The sequence below is a fragment of the Humulus lupulus genome, chromosome 2, assembly GCF_963169125.1.
Source record: "Humulus lupulus chromosome 2, drHumLupu1.1, whole genome shotgun sequence".
Lineage (NCBI taxonomy): Eukaryota > Viridiplantae > Streptophyta > Magnoliopsida > Rosales > Cannabaceae > Humulus > Humulus lupulus.
Window position 1 is genome coordinate 71,110,597 of NC_084794.1, and position 19,888 is coordinate 71,130,484.

Consider the following 19,888-nt stretch of genomic DNA (forward strand, 5'->3'; position numbering starts at 1 on the left):
AGATTATATGGATCATATATATATAAATATAATTCTTACGTACGGATATGCAGTCGCACGACCTTGTTTTAACCAATTTTCAAAAAAACAAAAAACATTTTTTTGTTAGCTACTGTTTTTAAGAAACAATTAAACTAGTTGATCTATAAAATTATTTTAATCTAATGCAATGTTATAAGATATTTGAGATTGGGACTAAAAAGAATGACACATCTCAAATTTAATTGAAAAATAACATGCTAGCTTTGTGATTTTTTATTAAATTGCTACATGTTTTTTTCTGTAATTTATTATTATTTTTAAAAAATGGTCCTTATTCTTCTTTCTTGGTCAATAAAATAGAAGAATTAAGTGTTGATTTAGCTCTTACGAACTTTGTCAGTCTTATTAAGAAAACGGCATCACGACGAGAAACATAAGCGCAGTGAAAGAAAGGGATGTTTGTAAGTGTGGTTGGGTTTGTTATGAACATTTTCTCCTCTTTATTGTAATTTAAGGATATGATTCGTTTCATGAGATTTCATTTGGGGGTGCGAACTGGGTTGTTTGGTAGAATAATCTTTTTCATTCATGATTTACAATTAGTCTTCCAAACATACAGAAAGTCCGGAAGGCCACTTTAAACGACATTAAAAAAAAAAACTAACTAATTTCACCTGTTATTATTTTTTGTTATGTTGTTTCACTAGTTTCATATAAGATCAACGCCAATATATAAAACCACATACAACTGACTAAAATGCATCAACCTATAAAACCCAGATTTTGTTCATAAATGCATGCTATTATATTTGGCTCTATGTTTCGTTTCCAACAAACTAACTTAAAAACAGAACAAAAAATTAATAATAATGAAACCAAACTAACCTACAAGATAAAAATATTAAATAAGAACTCCACAGCTGACCAGTAACCAAAAAGAAAAAGGCAGAATTGAGGTAAGCTGCCATGAGTAAAATTTTATAAGCCGTTATAACTAGGAAAGGTAAAAATACGCTTCTATAGTATTTGCAGCGATCCATTCCAAAGGAAATACTGAAAAGCAGCTAAAGATGGTTTTACTGTCTCATTCTTCATCATCTGTTTCCTCGCCTTTTTCGTCATCACCATTCTCCTGGAGAAAACCATGCAGAAGTGATTAGATCAAATTCTAAACTTCCAAATATTTTTAAGTAGCACAGAAGTGATTAGTGAACACAGTTTTAGATCTATTCTGTTTTCTTCTCTGTGCCTTTTAGTACGCATTTCTAAGCTAACAAGTGCATTTTAGTCACTGTTAGGCATAGAACGAAAACTGTGTAGCCATTGTATTGTAACACAAGTTTAAAATAAAGTAAATAACTAAAACTGGTGTAAATCATAATATGTACTCTAATGAGTATTAAGAGAACAAGAAGTGATAAAGTTTATCCTTGTTACCTCCTCGTCATTTTCATTTTCATCGTCATCAGAATCCTCTTCATCAGCCTCCTGAAACGATAAATAAACACAAGATTTTAAGAAGGTTGGTATGAAAAAGAAAAGGTTCACTATTAACACTTTAAAATCTAGTGAAAGTATGCAAGGTAAAACATTTGAGGAGAGATAATTACACTATTGAAATACTTCAGAGGATTGGGCCATAAATCCTCCTTAATTATCTCTCCTACCTGCAATTCCATGGAGGAAAAGGACTGTAAGAAAAAAAAAAGAACACATTATCTATCTGTGACTATAATTACAATTATAAAGCCAAAAAAATAATTGATAATAAATGTGAAGTCATTGATTGAGAGAAATAACTTATAAGAGCACCTACATTACATGTAGATACATCATACATGCAAGCATAAAGGAACAAAAGAAACATTAAAACGTACCTCATCCTGAAGCTCTATTATTTCTGTCTGTTCAGTATCACAAAACCAGCTAAAGAAACTGCAGATATTAAATTATTCTGAGTTAATCAGAGATCATGGAAGTCAAGGCAAAGGATTATCATTACACATAATACATATATTTATATACGTGTATATTTATATTGTAATTTAATCTCATATATTTACAGCTCCAAGTTCAAACCAAGAAGAATTGATCTTTCTGCAAAGTGAGGCTGAAAAAAGCTGAGGCCATCTTTCACATTTACATCCACTTTTCTAATAGTTCCTTGTTAAGAAGTTAAACTAACAAACAAAATATTATAAAACCTTTTCTCAGAAGGAAATTTCTTATCTGTGCCTATTTTTTTAAGGGGTAAATAAATGAAAAGAATCCAACCTATATTGCTAAGATTTCTTTGTTTCAACTGTGAAGTAATATTTACACCAAAAACTAAACAACAATAAGTTGATCGTGTAGATTTGTTACTTAATATGTACATGAACAAAAAAGCAACCACCATATCACTTCACAATCACACTACTGTTAGTCAATTGTTATAAATGCATTCCTTTAAATCCTCAATTTAGTTTAAAAAAATGGCCTCCACATCTATCCCATAATCCACAAGCTAGTGATCCTAAAGCCAAAACAGGCACTTCAGGTACCAACTGAGAATTTAAACTGTAATTAAAATACTGCACCTAGAAAAGCAAAAATAATTAAAGAAAATCACCTCTGGTGAGTGATGGATCGCTTCTTTCCTTTCTTCTCATCATTAACACCATTAACCAGAGCAGCCTGCACAAGTAACATTATACATTAACAACTGTAACGGTAGAAAGAGAAAATCCACAAGGTGCAATGGAGTGACTATTACCATGCCCTCTTTCCACTTGATAAGAGTACCAGTAATCTGGGTTGTTCCTTCATCGGAGAATGAGAAGGATTTTGTAAGCTTTGTATCTTCAAAATAAGGATTCTCGGTGAAATTCTGAAATTAAGAATTGGGACACAAAAACATACAGAGAGCAAAAACAGGCAGTTAGAGTGCCATTAATTTGAGTAAAGAAGCAAACGCTTTCTTAAATAAATAACAGGAAAAAAAAACATGCATACTTTAGGAAAATAAAAGGACAAAGACAGCTTACAAATGTTATGGAGTATCCTGATTTTAAGTCTTTAAAGTCCTCCACATCAAGAGAGTCCAGATGCTTGAAAATCTAAGCAAACGCAAAGGAGCATATAATGAATCAGCAGAAAGAAAAGCGAACGTTGACTATTTTAGACCAAATGTAGCCAAATGGCTTGATAAGTTTTACATATTATGTCTCCAACCTTCTGGTCTTCCTCACTTAAAATATCACAGAGTACAGGGTGGCTCAGGAACTGCGCAAAGAAATAAATCAAAAGTCACAAAGATGAAAAGCATTCCTTGTACGTACCATTACATATTCACAAATAGATACAGGCATTAATGCCAATGAGCTATAAAGAAACACTAACAGCAGTCAGCCAAAAGTCTGGAATGGTCTTGATAACATCATTCCGTTTTAAGTACATAGGTCTGCGTATCTCATTATACTTTTGCTCTACTTCCAACATTTTGTCACTGGCTTCTTCGTTAACCTGTCATGAAGAATGTATATTCCAAGTCTCATTAGCACCCTACTACAACATATTGATTTCTAAAAGAATTCACAAGTTGCAAAAATTATTGACTACTTGTCTATCAACAATTCATAAGAGTATGACCAATTTGTTACAACTAAGTCAAATCTGCAAACTCATGCTACAAACTAAGTCAAAATGATAATTTATGCTCAGTAGTCATATTTTATTTTAAAAATAATGAAAAGGAAAAGGGGGAAAATTTGAGAACAAAACAACTCAATAGAAAGTTTGTTACTACCTAAAATTTTCTATGTATGAGAAACCAAGTTCAAGAATTTCTACCAAACAAGACCAGAAAAACAATTGGTAACAAATAAGAGTGTTAAATAATATCATCATTCAACAATTGAAACAAAAAAACAGAAATCATAGTCAGGTTTCTTCGCATGAGCAAAAACATTAACAAAAAATACAACCACCATCGCCATTCACACCAGAACAAACAAAACCCACAACAACAATCATATTCCAAAACCCAAATCCACCAAAACAATAATGACATAAACTGTAAATAAACATTTTAAAAAACCCCCCCAGAAATAAAAAACAAAAACTTGTACGGACACATCTACAAAAACAGAGTTAGAGAAACGAAAAGATGAAAAAGCTTAAAACCTTCTCGAGCTCATCTTGAGCCTCCTGCAACTTTTCGATTGAGAGAACGAGCTCGTCGTCAACGGGTTCAGTTTCCTCAACTGGGGCAACCTTAGCTTTCTTTCCTTTGTCAGCCACCATTTTGGAGGGAGAGAAAAAGCTTTGCTGTTGTGATGCTTTTCTTCTTCCTCAAAGGGATTCGGGAAGAAGGGTTGAGCTCTGACCTGACTACAAAGGCATTGCAATGTATTTATATAAGCCGAAGAAAGGAAGCCTTCACTTCCGGCGCTTTTTAGTATTACAAGCAAGCTAGAGTTAGAGAAGAGTGCTATGTTGTGGCCCTACCTTCACAACAAGTGCATACACATCGTTTAGTAGGGTTTTAGGTTTTACTCGTAAAGATATTTTTTGGGGGGTTTAAAGGGAGAGAAAAAATAAAATAAAACATTTCCTTTCCTATATATGCTATTTATTAAAATTAGAGATTTATTTTTCTTATGGTTAGTTAGTCTTTATTTTTTGTCCTCGAAAACAAATATCCATTTAGATTCTCAAAATGTCTCAAATTCGGTAATTTAATAATGTTTTTGTACTAGTTTTATCATGTGATTTTTTTGTATGGCTTTTATCACTAACAATAGTTGTATACATTGAGATCACCGATCCAATGTACTAGGAACAATAAATCAAATATTTTATAACAACCAAATATAATATTGCTATTTTTCATATAATAAGTATGTTGATGAAGAAAATTTTTTATTTTAACAGATTTTTATTTTTTAATGATAACTTTAACAGAATAGTTTTATATTTAACATAATATTCGTATATTTAACTGTAGATTGTAAATATTTAAACTTAAATAAAATAAAATAAAATAAATAATTTAAAAATTAAAATAAAATATTTTTTAGATATTTTACGATGATAATTTTTTTTTTTTTTATCAAGAAGAAAATTTACTTCATTGAACAAACAAGCTGTACAAAACAGTGCAAAGCACTCAAAACTGAACCTGTACAAAAAAACCAGCAATACCTTTCACTAATTACATTGTTTCCTTAAAAAGGTCTGCTCTTGGACTGTAAACTTTCTAAAATTAACCAAGTAAAGTCTATATTTAACTACATTCTTAATCTCACTAGCAAGACAATCAACTGCCAAAGAATAGTCATCAAACAAGCTTCTGTTCCTATTCCTCCAAATACTGTAAGCAGTAGCAGCAACAGATAAGTTCAAAATGGCTGCCATCAGACCATGCCGAGATCTAGCAAGCTAGACACTCCAACTAGTGAAGTCACTCGGCCAAGCAATGAAACCAAACCAATTAAACAATATTTGAAGCACCTGTTGAGATAGACAGCAAGCAAATAAGAGATGATGGTGACTCTCGGGATAGCTCCCACAAATCGGACACAGCTGAATAGGCACCTGAATATGCAGTCTAATCAGGTTGTCCTTAGTAAGAAGCTGCTCATTAATCACCTGCCAAAGAAGGAATCTATGCTTTGGTAAGGTAAGCTTGCACCAAACTGCAGAAGAGTAGCCTACAAGCTACTGGTTTAAAGCAAAATTATACAATTTGGAAGGATGGAATCTCCCAAAACAACCCGCTGCCTGAATCTCAGTAAAACCAAATTTCTCCCCTATGTGACATAACTTCCTCCAATACCAACTACAGTCAGATTTCAGAGTGTAACTCCAGAAATTGAGGCCTTTCAAATATATAGAATTGACCCATTTAACCCATAAAATCTCAGGCTGTTCAGATAAAGCCCAGATATATTTGGTGAGAATAGCTCTATTCCAAAGAGCACCATCTCTGAAACTAAGGCCACCATAAGCTTTAGGAAGGCAAACCTTCTGCCAAGAAGCCAGATGAGGTTTACTTCTCAGACCAGCACTACCCCACAGAAAGCTACGGCATAACTTCTCTATCTCCTTAACAATACTCTGTGGTAAAATAAAGATGCTCATCCAATAATTTCGGAGACCAAATAAAACTGAGTGGATGAGCTGCATTCGGCCTGCATAAGAGAGGTGTCTACTGGACCAAGAGTGAAGTCTTAATCTGATTTTTTGCAAAATTATTTCACAATCCTCATGTCTCCACTTAGTTGGCCTCATAGGTACCCCAAGGTACTTAAGAGGAAAGGAACCTTCCAAAAGATGCACCTCCTGAGCTATAATTTGTCTCTCATCAGAAGAAACTCCTCCAAAAAAAATTTGAGACTTAGCTGAATTAATAGTCAAACCAGTAGCCGAACTGAATTCTTCAAGAGTGTCTTTAAGAGCAAGAACAGCTGAATGAGTACCCTTACAAAAAAGGATCAAGTCATCAGCAAAACAGAGATTTATAAGCTTTAAACTCTTGCACATAGGGTGATATCTGAAAGAAGGTTCAAGAGCAGCATGTTGAAGTCTCCGAGTCATATATTCCATGATAGGAACAAACAAAAGAGGAGACATTGGATCTCCCTGACGCAGCCCCTTCTTACCCTTGAATTTACCTTGAACACAACCATTCATGAGTAAAGAATAAGAAGTATTCCGTAAACACACCATTATCCATCCTATAAATTTCATGGGAAAGCAGAGAGCTTTTAAAAGATCATCTAGGAATTGCCAATCTACCGTGTCATAAGCCTTGCTTAAATCAATCTTAATAGCACATCTAGGGGAAGTAATAGCCCGACCATAGTTTTTAATAAGATCCTGAAAGATCATGACATTATGAGCTATTGAACGACCCCTAATAAAAGCCCCCTGGTTCGGCTGAACAATAGCAGGAAGAACCAAAGCCAATCTAGAACATAACAGCTTAGCAATACATTTCTACAAAGTTGTGCAGCAAGCAATTGGCCTATAGTCTATAACTCGGGAAGGATTGGCCACCTTAGGGACTAAAGACAAGGAAGTTTCATGAAGATCTGAAGGAAAGCTCCCTATTTCCAAACAATGACTGATAGTTGAACAAATTTCATTCCCAACAACCTGCCAGACAGCCTTGAAAAAACCAGAGCCATACCCATTAGGACCCGGAGATTTGGTAGAGGGAATACCAAATAAAGCACTTCGAATTTCCTTTTAGGAGAAAGGTTTTAACAACAGAGTCTGGTGATCTATCGAGAGCTTAGGACCCAAGTCTATGCAAGCCATATTGATACTACCTGTAGCTGAACTCGGGCTCCCCAAATAACCTCTGAAATGCTCAACAAAATGAGAGACAACCTCAGAAAAATTATCCACCAGCTTACCTTGATCATTAACAAATGAAGCGATGCCATTATCAGCTCTTCGCTGCTTCAGATAAGCATAGAAAAATGATGTGTTCATATCTCCCTTCTTTAACCAGTCTATTTTACTTCTTTGGGTCAAAAAACTATGGTACATTTTTTCCTAAACTAAGTAAGCTTCAGCAGCTTCCTTAACTACTTGCTGGTATCTAAACTCAGTCGGGTTAGCTTGGGCTTTTAACTAAGCATCCTGGTACTTCTCTTTAGCCAAGTCAAAGCTCAAACCCATATCTCCAAAAGTATTATAATTAAACTTCTTTAAACTATGTTTCAGCCTCAAAGTTTTTTAAAAAAATAGCCCTTAAACTAGTAGCCTGAATAGGTAACTACCAGCTGATTATTAGTCCAGGAGAAAAATGAACCTAAACTTTTTAAGGGAGCAACATGAGCCTCCTAAAGCCAACGAACAGAGTCTGCCAACTCAACACCAGAAATCGGATTACCACCAGCTCTATCCATACCAGAAAAGGGGGCATTGAAGTCCCCTAAAATAATCCAAGCTTCATTCACGAGGGAAAGCCTAAGTAACCCCTCCCATAACCGCCTTTTGCCTTCTAAAGAATTAAATCCATAGACAAAAGTAACAAAAAACCTTTGCTTCTGACCAGCCATCGTGACCAAACAATGAAAAAATTGATGAGATTCCTCAATTATTGTAACCTTAACAAAAACCTTCCTCCAAACTATCAATATTCTACCCTCTGTAACCAAACTGGTATAAAACTCCCAATTAGGTCAATTTTGCTCCATAAAATCAAGAATTTTAGTCCCCTTCATTTTAGTCTCCAAAAAACCTCCAATACCAATTTTGAACCTACTACAAATATCCACAACTGATTTATGCTTGTTAGAACTGTTCAGACCCCTTAAATTCCAACTGAGAACATTACTATTATCCATTAGTAGAAATAGGTAAGGGAATACCATCTTTATTACCACATAAATGCTCTTGAAGAACCTGGAACTGATTGAGTTTTCCTTACCCTTGTCCTGAACTCTTTGTAGTTGAAGCTGCCATCTGACCAGGTTTCAGATGAGAGGCTACACGTTTAGGAGTGAGCCATCTCTTGCTATTCTGCTTATCCTTATCAACATCAGTATTTGCCCGAGTTTTAGGCTGGGTTTCCTCTGATGTAGCAACTTGAGCCATTTCCATCTCAGTAATATTAGCCTGATCCCCTTCCCTTCCTACGTTAACCAAACCTGCTATCTCCATACCAGTAGGCACTTCCTCTTCAGCATTCGGCCTAGTCTTCACCTTCTCTTTAGTTGTAGTTTCTTTTTTTACCCATTTTGCTTTCAACTCTTTTCGACACTCCATCTCAGCATGACCAAAACCAGAGCAAGCTTTACATTTAATAGGTAGCCATTCATATTCCACCTCTTGTTCCATTATCTGACCAAACTCATTTAGAAATTGAATACTTCTAGGGGGATTATCAGTTACTTCCATATCCACAAGAACTCTTGCAAACTGAATTCTTGAACGCTCCCTAGTAAATTTATCAACCATTATCGGTTTACCAAGCGTACTCACAAGTGCACTAAGACATTTGCTACCCCAATACTGCAGCCCTAAGTCAGGCAAGCGAATCTAGAGCGGAACTGAACGAACAAGGCGAATAGCGCTAAGATCCGCAGACCATGGCCGAATGATAATAGACTTCCGATCAAAATGAAGAATACTATTCTCAAGAACTTGTCCCTTGTAGCTTCATCATTGAATTTGACCATGGTTAAACCCATTGTCATTCTTGATATCTGAGCAATCCCTAAATGACCCCATGCTCTTTTAATGAATCCTTCAAAAACAACCATAGGAGGATTTGCCCCTAGCACCATACATATAACTGCCGAACTCCAATTCACAGATTGGACTTTAACCTCCTCTGCATCTATCTTTGCATATTTCCTTCCATCTTTGAATAAAGGCTCAGAAAACTCAAGTTTCTGATAAGAAAATGAAAGCTTACTTGCTGTAAATTGCTGCCATTGACGTTGAGCTGAAGCTTGAAAATCCCCTTCCTCAACCTTATCTGCCCAAGTTGCCCCATGCGAGAACGAATTTACCGGCCCATCTCCAACAAAACCTTCATCCTGAGAACTTCTAGTCCCAGATAGACGTTGCTCTTCGTTACTGAAATCTAAACCCTCTTCTCGAGCCTCTTCATCTTCGTTCAACACATCAGACTCTTGGTCTTTAAACACCAGATCATTAGGGACAGAACTATTAGGATCCTTCTGATCTTGAACCTGCTGAATCTCTTGATCGTCTACCTTAATTACAGGCTTACGTATCAGTTTCTTCCTCTTCGCCATGGGAGAGAGCAAACCGAACCTAAGCCTTGAATGATGATGATTTGTTAATTTCTTTTTACGATGATAATTATTTAAAAATAATAAATCATACGTTTTAGAACTTAAATAAAATTTAATTAAACTTAAACTCACTTATTATAATAATATCATATTAAACATATAATATAATTTACTGTCAATTAGCAACAATTTTTTTTTAAATACTAGTAAGAAACTTAAATTTAAAATCTACTTATAATATTTAATATTACATTAAACATATAATATATAATCTCTTGTTGTCACTCTCAAATTTAAAAAACGAACATAAACTTAAACAAAAATAAATAAATTATTTAATTAAAATACAATATTTATTTGAAATTTGTACGACATTATTATAAATTTAATAAAAATAATTAATAAATTATATAAATAAAACTAAGCAAACGTTGCACGTTACTTGTATCTAGTATATATATAAATATTGCTAAGCTGTGACAAAATTATTATTCATGAACTAAATTTGAGGGGGAAATCAAATATTAATTAATAAAATGTGATTTTGAGTTATTTTTTAAGAGTACAATATGATTAAGAGTAATGTTTGAATTAATTGTTAAGTTTATTGATGAAATTAAGGTGAAGAATTAGAAAGAGCAACAACTATTGAAGATATCAAACATATGAAACAAATGAAAAAGAAAGTCACATGATATCTTGAATTGATCCTAGTACTGTATAAATTACTTTGTATTGTAAGGGAGCTAAATAAATCTCAAAGTGTTGTTTGGTGATTGAGATAAAATAATAATAAATGAGGTTTTTTTTAAGGAAAAAAGAACTTATCAATCAATCAATGGTTACAAAAGATCAAAGTCATAAGGTCAGGCAAACGCTCAATAAATGAGCTTTGTGCATATCTATAAACGAGGCATTTAGAGGGTATAACCTATACAAATTTTAAAAACTTCTAAAAGAATATTAGCGATTCATATTGAAAAAGCTAAAATTTGTCATTTCTCCTCAATTATTAAGGTTCAATTTGTAATTCCACATATATTTTGTATGTTTTTAATAGACATATATCAAATCATTTTTTTGTTTTAATTTCAATTTCAATTTTATTTTTATTTTTTTTCGTCTTTTGCAACGTATTCTTTTTCTTCTTCTCCTCTAATCTTCTTCGTTTTTTTCATTAAGTTTTTTCAGATATGATTGTTTTTTTAATTTTGGGTTAAATTAAGGGCTACCATTAGGGTCACCATTACATTTCATTTTTTATGGGTTACGTAACGAGTAACCATCATGGCTACATCAAGTTCTAATATGTGTATAATTTTTGGATTTTTTTATGTGTTTAATTTCTAAGTAATCTAATATCCATATTATGGCTACTTGGTTACCTTGCAGTTTCAAAAAATGGTATATCTCTGGCATACATGTTTATTCACTAGTGGGGTAGGTAACATGTTACCACATTTACATAATTATTTTCTTATTCTTTGGTGTGGTAGGTAACTTTTTATCACCTTCACAATAATTTTTTTTATTCAGTAGTTATTTGGCATACACAAAAAAATAGTAACCAGTTACAGTGTGGTGTTTAATTGCTAACTCAAATTGGTAACTAGCTACTCTATCCCCAATTTTTAGCATGATGATGTGGCAAGTATTTAATGACACGTGTAAAGAGAAAAGCCTTGTGTACTTTTAGGAGTCTTTTACCTAGTTTGTAATGCCATGAGCCTATAAATATAGGTCTCACCATATTCAGACTTGGGAAACTCATTTGATTCTAGTTTGTCTAATCTTTAGTTTGAGCAATATTCTAATAAAAGTCTCTCATTACTAATTATTGGGGTCCAATCACATAAAAATTCTTGGTGTTTTCTTCCATTAATTGTAATTGAGATTTGGAATTATTTAATTATTATCATTTTCAATTAAAAAATGTAGTTGACCATTTCAATGGTCAACAATTATTATGTCATATTATTTAAGATTCTCTAAATCTAAAAAAAATGGTAACTAGTTATTGTATCGTGTTTAGAGCTTTTCATGTCTCCGAATAATTTGGACCAGACACGTATTTAAATTCGTGTTAGGCCGGCTCAGTACATATTTGAAAGAGTAAGTCCAACACGTCGTGTCGTGTTAGGTCCAAATCGAGCCGACACACTTTCTTATTCGAGCCCAAATTCGGGCCCACTTTTAGACTTATTTTATTATTGCCAAAAAATGTGAGGATGGAGAATTGAACCTTCCACCTCCTCTTGAACAATCAATGGACTCACTACCAATCCAAATACATTATTTGTTTAAATTATAATTTGAGATATTTTAATAAATTTTTCAACAATACTTTACACAATATTATATCAAAGATAATTATTAGAATTTGAATACCTACTAATTAATGATAAAAAATTTAACTCACAAATCATAAAACAAATTAATATAGTAATAAAATTATAAACATTGAGAAAAATGATAGATTTTTATTTAATTTATATATAATTGACAAAGAAAAATTATTTTAAAAAATCAATAAAAGACTAAAATGATTTAAAATTCATTTTAAATATATTTAAGTTTAAAAATATTTTTTAAAAGAAAAAATAAATTGTTACAATTAAAAAAAACATATTCCCTTCTTCTTTATTCTTTTTTATTAATTTTTCTAATTACTTTCTATTATTTTATTCTTGCCCCTAAAATTATTTTAAAAATTAAATACATATATATTTATATATATAATATTATATATTTAAAATGTACTAATTTTAAAATAAATATATAAAACTTAATTAATAAAAAATATTGGGCAAAAATGAAAGAACATAAATTAATTAGAAAAATATTTAAAGAAAAAATAAAGAAGAAGAAGGGAGTATGTTTTTCTTATTTGTAACAATTTAGTTTTTCTTTTAAAAAATATTTTTAAACTTAAATGTATTTAAAATGAATTTTAAATAATTTTAGTCTTTTATTGAATTTTTTTAATAATTTTTTCTTAATTTTTTTAAGAACTAATGGAAAAATAGATTTTAAAATTTTTATAATTAAAGGAGGCACAATTTGGTAGTTGTCAAAGTTTGCAGGACAAAAATACTAATTATTGTATGCAAATCGTAATAGGAGAAAATTTAACATATTGTATATTTTAGGGGGCACAATCTAGTAATGTTAAAAGTTCAGGGGGCAAAAATATTATTTATTAAAAAACAATTGGAAATTGGAGACTAAAGTCCTCATTCTTTCGAAATTGAAACATTTAAGTCCCTGATCCTTTATTTTTTTAGTGGCAGTAGTCCCTAACATTCATGTTTAGCTCTCATTCTAACGGGCGGAGAACAATTTGGAGAAAATGTGCAATAATTATGTAATGTTGGAGACTTTTGCCAAAAAAAAAAAAGAGACTTCAATGCTACACTTGTGAAAGAGATTTAAATGCCATAAGTGATAGTCAGAATCCCGTGATCCACAGGGGGAAAGACCGGGTAAAAGCTGTGCAATCCCACATCTCCCGGGGAAGGTCAAGTGTGATGATTCTAAGACTGTGTAGGTATGGGACTACACAGTTGAAGATGACTTAAATGGATTGATAGGTACTACATATGCCAACAAGATGCATCTTCTTTTCGGTAGTCCATCACTTAAGAACTCCAAAGTTAAGTGTGCTTGACCTGGAGTAGTCTCATGATGGGTCACCTCTTGTGAAGTTTTCCCAAGAAGCGTGTGAGTGAGGACAAAGCACGCTGGAAAGACTATTGTTGGTTTTCAGGGTCAGTCGTCATTCCAGGAAGCAACCATAGTGACGTGGGGCGTTACATTATACTTGTAAAAGAATAGGGAATTTAACCGCCAATTTCCCTAATTTATATAATGAAGAAAGAGATCAGATCAGTCGCACTTTATTTATTTCATGTTTCAAAAGGCAATTCGTGTCCTCGTAATATATGTAGCATATTTAGATGAAAAAGAAAATAAGTTGATCTATATATGTAACGCCCTACTACCCAGGGAACGTTACGCTGTGTACTTTAAACAGTGCTAAACTAGCTAACCGAGTCATTTGGCCATAATCATGTAACTAAATGTAATTAATGGTTTAGGGTTAAAAAATTTGGTCAAAGATACAACGTTTCACTAAAACGTTTACTGAATACATTGGGATCCCAAAATATATTTTAAAGGTTAATTGCGGTAAAAGATTTACAACCAGCCGACCTAAGCGGCAAAATAGGGTTTAACTCTAGTTCCTCTTTAAACCCTCGGCTGTGGTGGTCGAGCAGCCGCATATGTACACATCGTCACCTAAGCTCTCCAACTCAAGGATGGTCCAGCTTTCTTTTACCTTTACCTGCACCACATAGCACTCGTGAGCCAAGGCTCAGCAAGAAAACTCAACATGCTCATAAACAGATAATAACATGTCACTAAATCACAATAAGCATGCCTAGCAGTCATAACCCTATTCATGCATGCAAGCAAGTCCAAATAAATGATTATGGGGTCCTGCTCCCTGAATAGACGACTAATGAGTCTATCTCTGGGGATATGCTCCCTGAATAGATGACTAATGAGTCTATCTCTGGGGATTTGCTCCTTGAATAGATGACTAATGAGTCTATCTCTGGGTAGGTGACTAATGAATCTCTCTCTGGGTAGAGGACTAATAAGTCTCTCTCTGCGACTCTGCGCCCTAAGCCATGTGACGTTTTAGTCACCTGCGCCTTTTGGCCTTGGCTCTAAGTAATTAGCCTTTGGACTAGACAAGCGCTTTAGTTTTCTTCGACCTTAGGGTCAGTCAAGCATTTAATGCTCATGTTTATTAGATCTAATCATTTTGGCTATGCGTTCAATACGCTAATGCCGCTCTTGACTTATAGGTCAATTCCATACAACCAGCGCTCAGTACTATTGCCGATCATGACTGATAAGTCAAGACTTCACGACCAGTACAACACCAATGTCGTTTCTGACTAATGAGTCAGTGCCACTCACAAGTAAGCAATGCATCCAGGCATATATCATATGTCAAATATCCAAATATAAGGCATTCAACATGCTTACTCAACATTCACCAGCATAATTATGATCATGCACATTTACAGAGACTCAAGCTCTGACCAATTCCATATTCAATATTCATGCCATGCCATAATCACATGTATCATATACATCACATGCATCAAATACTGGGTGCAGTTTTCTTACCTTTGGTCCAAGCACAAGTTACCAATAAATGACCCTCAAGCACGATCATGTTTCCAAGTCCCCTAGCGATAACCTAATCACAACCATAATATAGCATCCTGTCAAAAATGAGTAAATAAATACTTTCGGACCAAATCCTAGCCTCCGGGACGTCAAATCCTATCAAACCGGGTAGTAAGATCAATCCCGAGCCCTTAGGTTTAAGTTCCCATGACTTAAAATCCATTTTGGCCATTTCAGCCCTTTTGGGCTGCAACCCCAAAAACCCAGGCCGCAGCCTGATCAAGAACAGGGGCTAAACCCCTCTCTGTCTGTGTCGTGGGCCACGGCCTGACAAAAAGGGGCAGTGGCCCAAAGTGCCCCCAACAGCTAAAAACCTCATTTTTTTCAAGCCTGGGCCGCGACACACAATAAAAGGGTCGCAGCCCAACCATGAACATAACCAATAACTCTATTTTTCCCATTTTAAAATCTTGCAAAAATCTATCCAAACATACCCAAATCTCATAAACAAAGTTCCCAATCATCTCAATGGACCAAAACCATCAAAACCCAAGCTTTGAACCATTCAAAAACTCCTCAAAACGAAAAAACAAATTTCAAAATTTAAGAAACTTTAGGAAACGGAAACTTGAAAATTCAAAGCTTAAATTACCTCTGATTATGTCGTTTCCCAACTAAATCCTTCGACTAATAAGCTTCTAATATTTCCTTGAATTGTTATGCCTCGATCCTTGCTTGAATCCGAGTCCTAAAACTCGAGTTTCCTCCAAAAATGCGATCGATGTCAAAAAGGGAAAAGGAGAGAGAGAGAGAGAGAGAGAGAGAGAGAGAGAGAGAGAGAGAGGGAGAGAACGTTCTTTTTATTTCTGACAGGTTACTTCGAGTTAAGTAACCTCAAGCAAATCCTAATGCTCGGGGTCCCGAAAACACCCCCTAGGGTAAAATAGTCAAAATTCCCATAATTCCCTCCTGATCTCACTAACTCCCAATTTATCATCAAATATTTATTCTCATTACCCAATATCCCGGTAATGGGCTAAATACCCAAAATACCACTTGACTCACTCCGAGTCAAGTATGAATCTCGTTGTGACTTTCCCACTAGCTTGCTCCCTAGGATCGTCTCGTGCCGAGTAACCCAAACATACTCACATAATAATGTGGTCCCACACATATATCACATATATGCCAAATATACCCAAAACATGCCAAATTATGAAAATTGTCCAATTAAACAGAAATGGGACTACATGCATATTTAATACACCTAAACATGCATATCAAGTCATATTATAATATAACTCACATAATAACATAATGATACACATAAATATCACAAAATCACATAATTCCATAATTTTCCATCCCGACCCCCTAATTAAGGCCCTAAGCCTTATTAGGAAATTTTGGACGTTACAGATTGCGTATCATAATTTACCGATCAAGTTTTTGGCGCCGTTGCCGAGGACTTAATATTCAATATCAAAATTGATTGTTTTTTATTCTAATTTGGTTTTTCTATTTTACACTCATTCGGATCGAGGTTGTATTGTGTTTAAGAAATTATTGGTATATGCGAGGAAGTAGACAAAAGGAACTCATACCGATAGATCTTGAAATTAAGAGAACGTGCTGACAAAACTGAAAGATAAAGAGAAGGTTGTATTTTGCCATGGCTGAGAATGCAAATAACGGTGTCAACAACAATGCAAATCTGGGTAATGTGGGTAACGTAGCAGTTGAGGCTGACCCGCCATTAAGAAATTAGGTACTCCATACTCTTATGGGGATACATTCAAGTATTCATCCTCCTACTATAGATGCGAATTATTTTGAGATAAAACCCTCGATCATTCAGATGGTACAGAATTGTGTACAATTCGGGGGATTACCAAACGAGGATCCAAATCTCCATATTACCAACTTTTTAGAGCTGTGTGCGACATTCAAAATGACCAGGGTGAATAACGATGCTGTCAGATTACGATTATTCCTATTTTCGTTAAGTGACAGAATTAAGAGATGGTTGAATTCATTACAAGTCAATTCTATAGTCACTTGGGAAGACTTGACTCAGAAATTCCTTGGTAAATAATTTCCTCCTACGAAGTCAGCCCGATAAGAGGAGAGATTAATAAATTCCATCAGCTGGATGGGGAGTCTTTATATGATGCGTGGGAACGTTTTAAAGAGTTTCAAAGGAAGTGCCCACATCATGGAATAGAGAAGTGGTTGTTGGTGCACACGTTTTACAATGGATTGGGGGGAAATACAAGGGAAATTATTGATGCAGCATCGGGAGGAGCGTTTATGAGAAAAAGCGCTAATGAAGCTTATGAATTAATGGAAGAGATAGCCATGAATAACTACAATTGGCCCACTGAGTGTGAGAATAAGAAGGTGGTAGGAGTCTTAGAGGTTGATCATATTGCTTTATTGACCGCTTAAGTGGCATCTCTAACCAAGCAATTGCAACGGAATAACCTCGTCGCCCAAGCAATGCAAGTACAGAATGTAATGAGTTGTGAGGTTTGTGGGGGTCCGCATTCTTATGAACAATGCTCGAGCACTACTAGTTGCTCAACAGACGTAAACAATTTGCCTTTGGAATAGGCACAGGTTATTGGTAACTTTCCAAGACCTGCACCCAACACTTACTCAAATTCATATACTCTTGTGTGGAAGAATCACCCTAACCTGTCTTGGAAAAATAACCAAGGGTTACAACCGCAGTATCCACCTCATCAACCGACTTATGGACTACATTCTAGGCCCTATTATGACCCAAATCCACGACCATCTCATCCACCACCACATCCTCCAATGAACTCAACAACAACTCAGCTAGACCAATTAAATCAATTCATGACAGAGACAAGGTCGTCAATCAGGAATTTGGAGACACAAATGGGTCAGTTGGCTAAACTAGGTTCTAGTAGACAGCAAGGGAATTTGCCTAGTTCCATAGAGGTAAATCCCAAAGAGCAATGTCAAGCTGTCACTTTGAGGAGTGGGACTAAGTATGACGGGCCTATAGTGGTTGACAAGGGAAAGAAGATATGGGATAAAATCCTACTAGTCCAGCACAAGAGGAGGTTACTAAAGACCTTCCAAAGACAGAGAAGCCAAAATACACCAAGCCTACACCAAGGATTCCTTATCCTTAACGGTTCCGAAAGGCCAATCTTGACAAAAAATTCTCAAAATTTCTTGAGGTATTTAAGAAACTTCACATTAACATTCCTTTTGCAGAGGCTCTAGAAAAAATTCCTAGTTATGTGAAGTTTATGAAAGAGATATTGTCTAATAAGAGAAAATAGAGGATTATGAAACTATGGCATCGGTAGAAGAGTGTAGTGCTATTATTCAAAAGAAACTTCTGTAGAAGTTAAGAGATCCGGGTAGCTTCACTATACCTTGCACCATTGGGAACTTTCATTGTGAGAGGGCTTTATGTGATTTGGGTGCAAGTATTAATTTAATGTCGCTGTCCGCATTTAGAAGACTTGGTTTAGGGGAAGCTAGACCCACTATTGTTACTCTTCAATTGGCTGACCTTTCATTAACACACCCCCGAGGTATTATAGAGGACGTTATAGTAAAGGTAGATAATTCATTTTCCCAGCAAATTTCATTGTATTAGATTTGGAGGAAGATGAGGAAGTGCCTATTATATTGGGAATACCATTTTTAGTAACGGGGCAAGCTTTGATAGATGTCCAGAAGGGTGAGTTAAGGCTCAGAGTACAAGGTGATGAGGTAGTTTTTAATGTTTTTAAAGCCTTGCAATATCCTTCAGCTAGTGACAATTGTTTCAGTATTAGTGTATTGGAGGAACAAGGTAAAGGGGTCAAGTCTATTGAGGATCCACTTGAGTTAAGTTTGGTTGCAAGTCCTGAAGAGTGTGATGGTACTGAAGCCAGTGAATATGTTAAGTGGTTGAACTCATCAGGGCAAATTTATAAAAAGAAATATGAGGAATTAGGGCAAGTTCCTGAGAGACCTCTCCCATCTATTGAGAAGCCACCAGTTCTTGAGTTAAAGACTTTACGGAATCATCTTAAGTATGCTTATTTGGGTAAGAATGAAACTCGCCTGGTTATTATTTCAGCTTCATTGTCTCTGATTGAAGAAGAGAAGCTACTTAGGGTGTTGATGGTTCACAAGCTAGCAATTGTGTGTACTTTAGCACATATCAAGGGTATAAGCCCTTCAACGGTGATGCACCATATATTAATGGAGGAGGATAGTAAGCCTAGTACCGATGCTCAGATGAGGTTTAATCCTTCAATGAAGGAGGTGGTAAGGAAGGAAATCCTTAAATGATTAGATGAAGGGGTAATTTACCCAAATATCTGATAGTGCATATGTTAGTCCTGTTTAGGTAGTCCTGAAGAAGGGTGGCATGATGGTGGTTAAGAATGATAATAATGAACTGATTTTGACTCGCATGGTGATGGGGTGGAGAATTTGTATAGACTACCGTAAACTGAATAAGGCAACCAGAAAAGACCATTTCCCCTTGCCTTTTGTAGATCAGATGTTGGACAGATTGGCAGGCCATCCTTATTACTGTTTCTTGGATGGGTATTCGGGATACCATCAATTCCCATAGCACCGGAGGATCAAGAAAAGACTACATTCACGTGCCCTTATGGAACATTTGCATTTTAGAGAATGCCATTTGGGTTATGTAATGCTCCAGCAGCCTTTCAGAGATGTATGATGTCTATCTTCTCAGACATGGTGGAAAAAGGTATAGAGATCTTTATGGATGACTTTTCAGTCTTTGGGCCTTTTTTTTATGGATGTTTAGCTAATTTGGAGAGGGTTTTGAAAAGACGCGAGGAGTTGAATTTAATATTAAATTGGGATAAATGTCACTTTATGGTGACAGAAGGAATAGTCTTGGGTCACAAAATTTTACGCCATGGTATTGA

The 19,888-nt window shown here is 35.0% G+C and overlaps 1 protein-coding gene and 1 non-coding gene across 4 annotated transcripts; both read right to left on the reverse strand.

The window, feature by feature from the left end:
* Positions 1-763: 763 nt before the first annotated feature.
* LOC133818002 (NAP1-related protein 2-like) lies at positions 764-4,477 on the reverse strand. 3 transcript variants are annotated; one of them, XM_062250678.1, is made up of 11 exons: positions 4,342-4,444; positions 4,147-4,300; positions 3,364-3,486; positions 3,196-3,246; positions 3,009-3,080; positions 2,738-2,851; positions 2,594-2,658; positions 1,860-1,917; positions 1,593-1,673; positions 1,420-1,470; positions 764-1,114 (listed from the first exon to the last, which is right to left on the reverse strand). In XM_062250678.1, the coding sequence occupies exons 2-11, from the start codon at positions 4,264-4,266 to the stop codon at positions 1,067-1,069; spliced, it is 783 nt and encodes a 260-aa protein (XP_062106662.1). In that variant the 5' UTR covers positions 4,267-4,300; positions 4,342-4,444; the 3' UTR covers positions 764-1,066. The 3 variants fall into 3 exon arrangements, with proteins under 3 accessions (XP_062106662.1, XP_062106660.1, XP_062106661.1); XM_062250676.1 differs by having other exon boundaries at positions 4,147-4,477; XM_062250677.1 differs by having other exon boundaries at positions 1,593-1,649; positions 4,147-4,476.
* A 12,583-nt stretch (positions 4,478-17,060) lies between these two features.
* On the reverse strand, positions 17,061-17,170 carry LOC133820751 (small nucleolar RNA R71). Its single transcript, XR_009887151.1, has one exon. It is a non-coding gene; the product is annotated as a small nucleolar RNA R71 (small nucleolar RNA).
* Between the last annotated feature and the right edge of the window lie 2,718 nt (positions 17,171-19,888).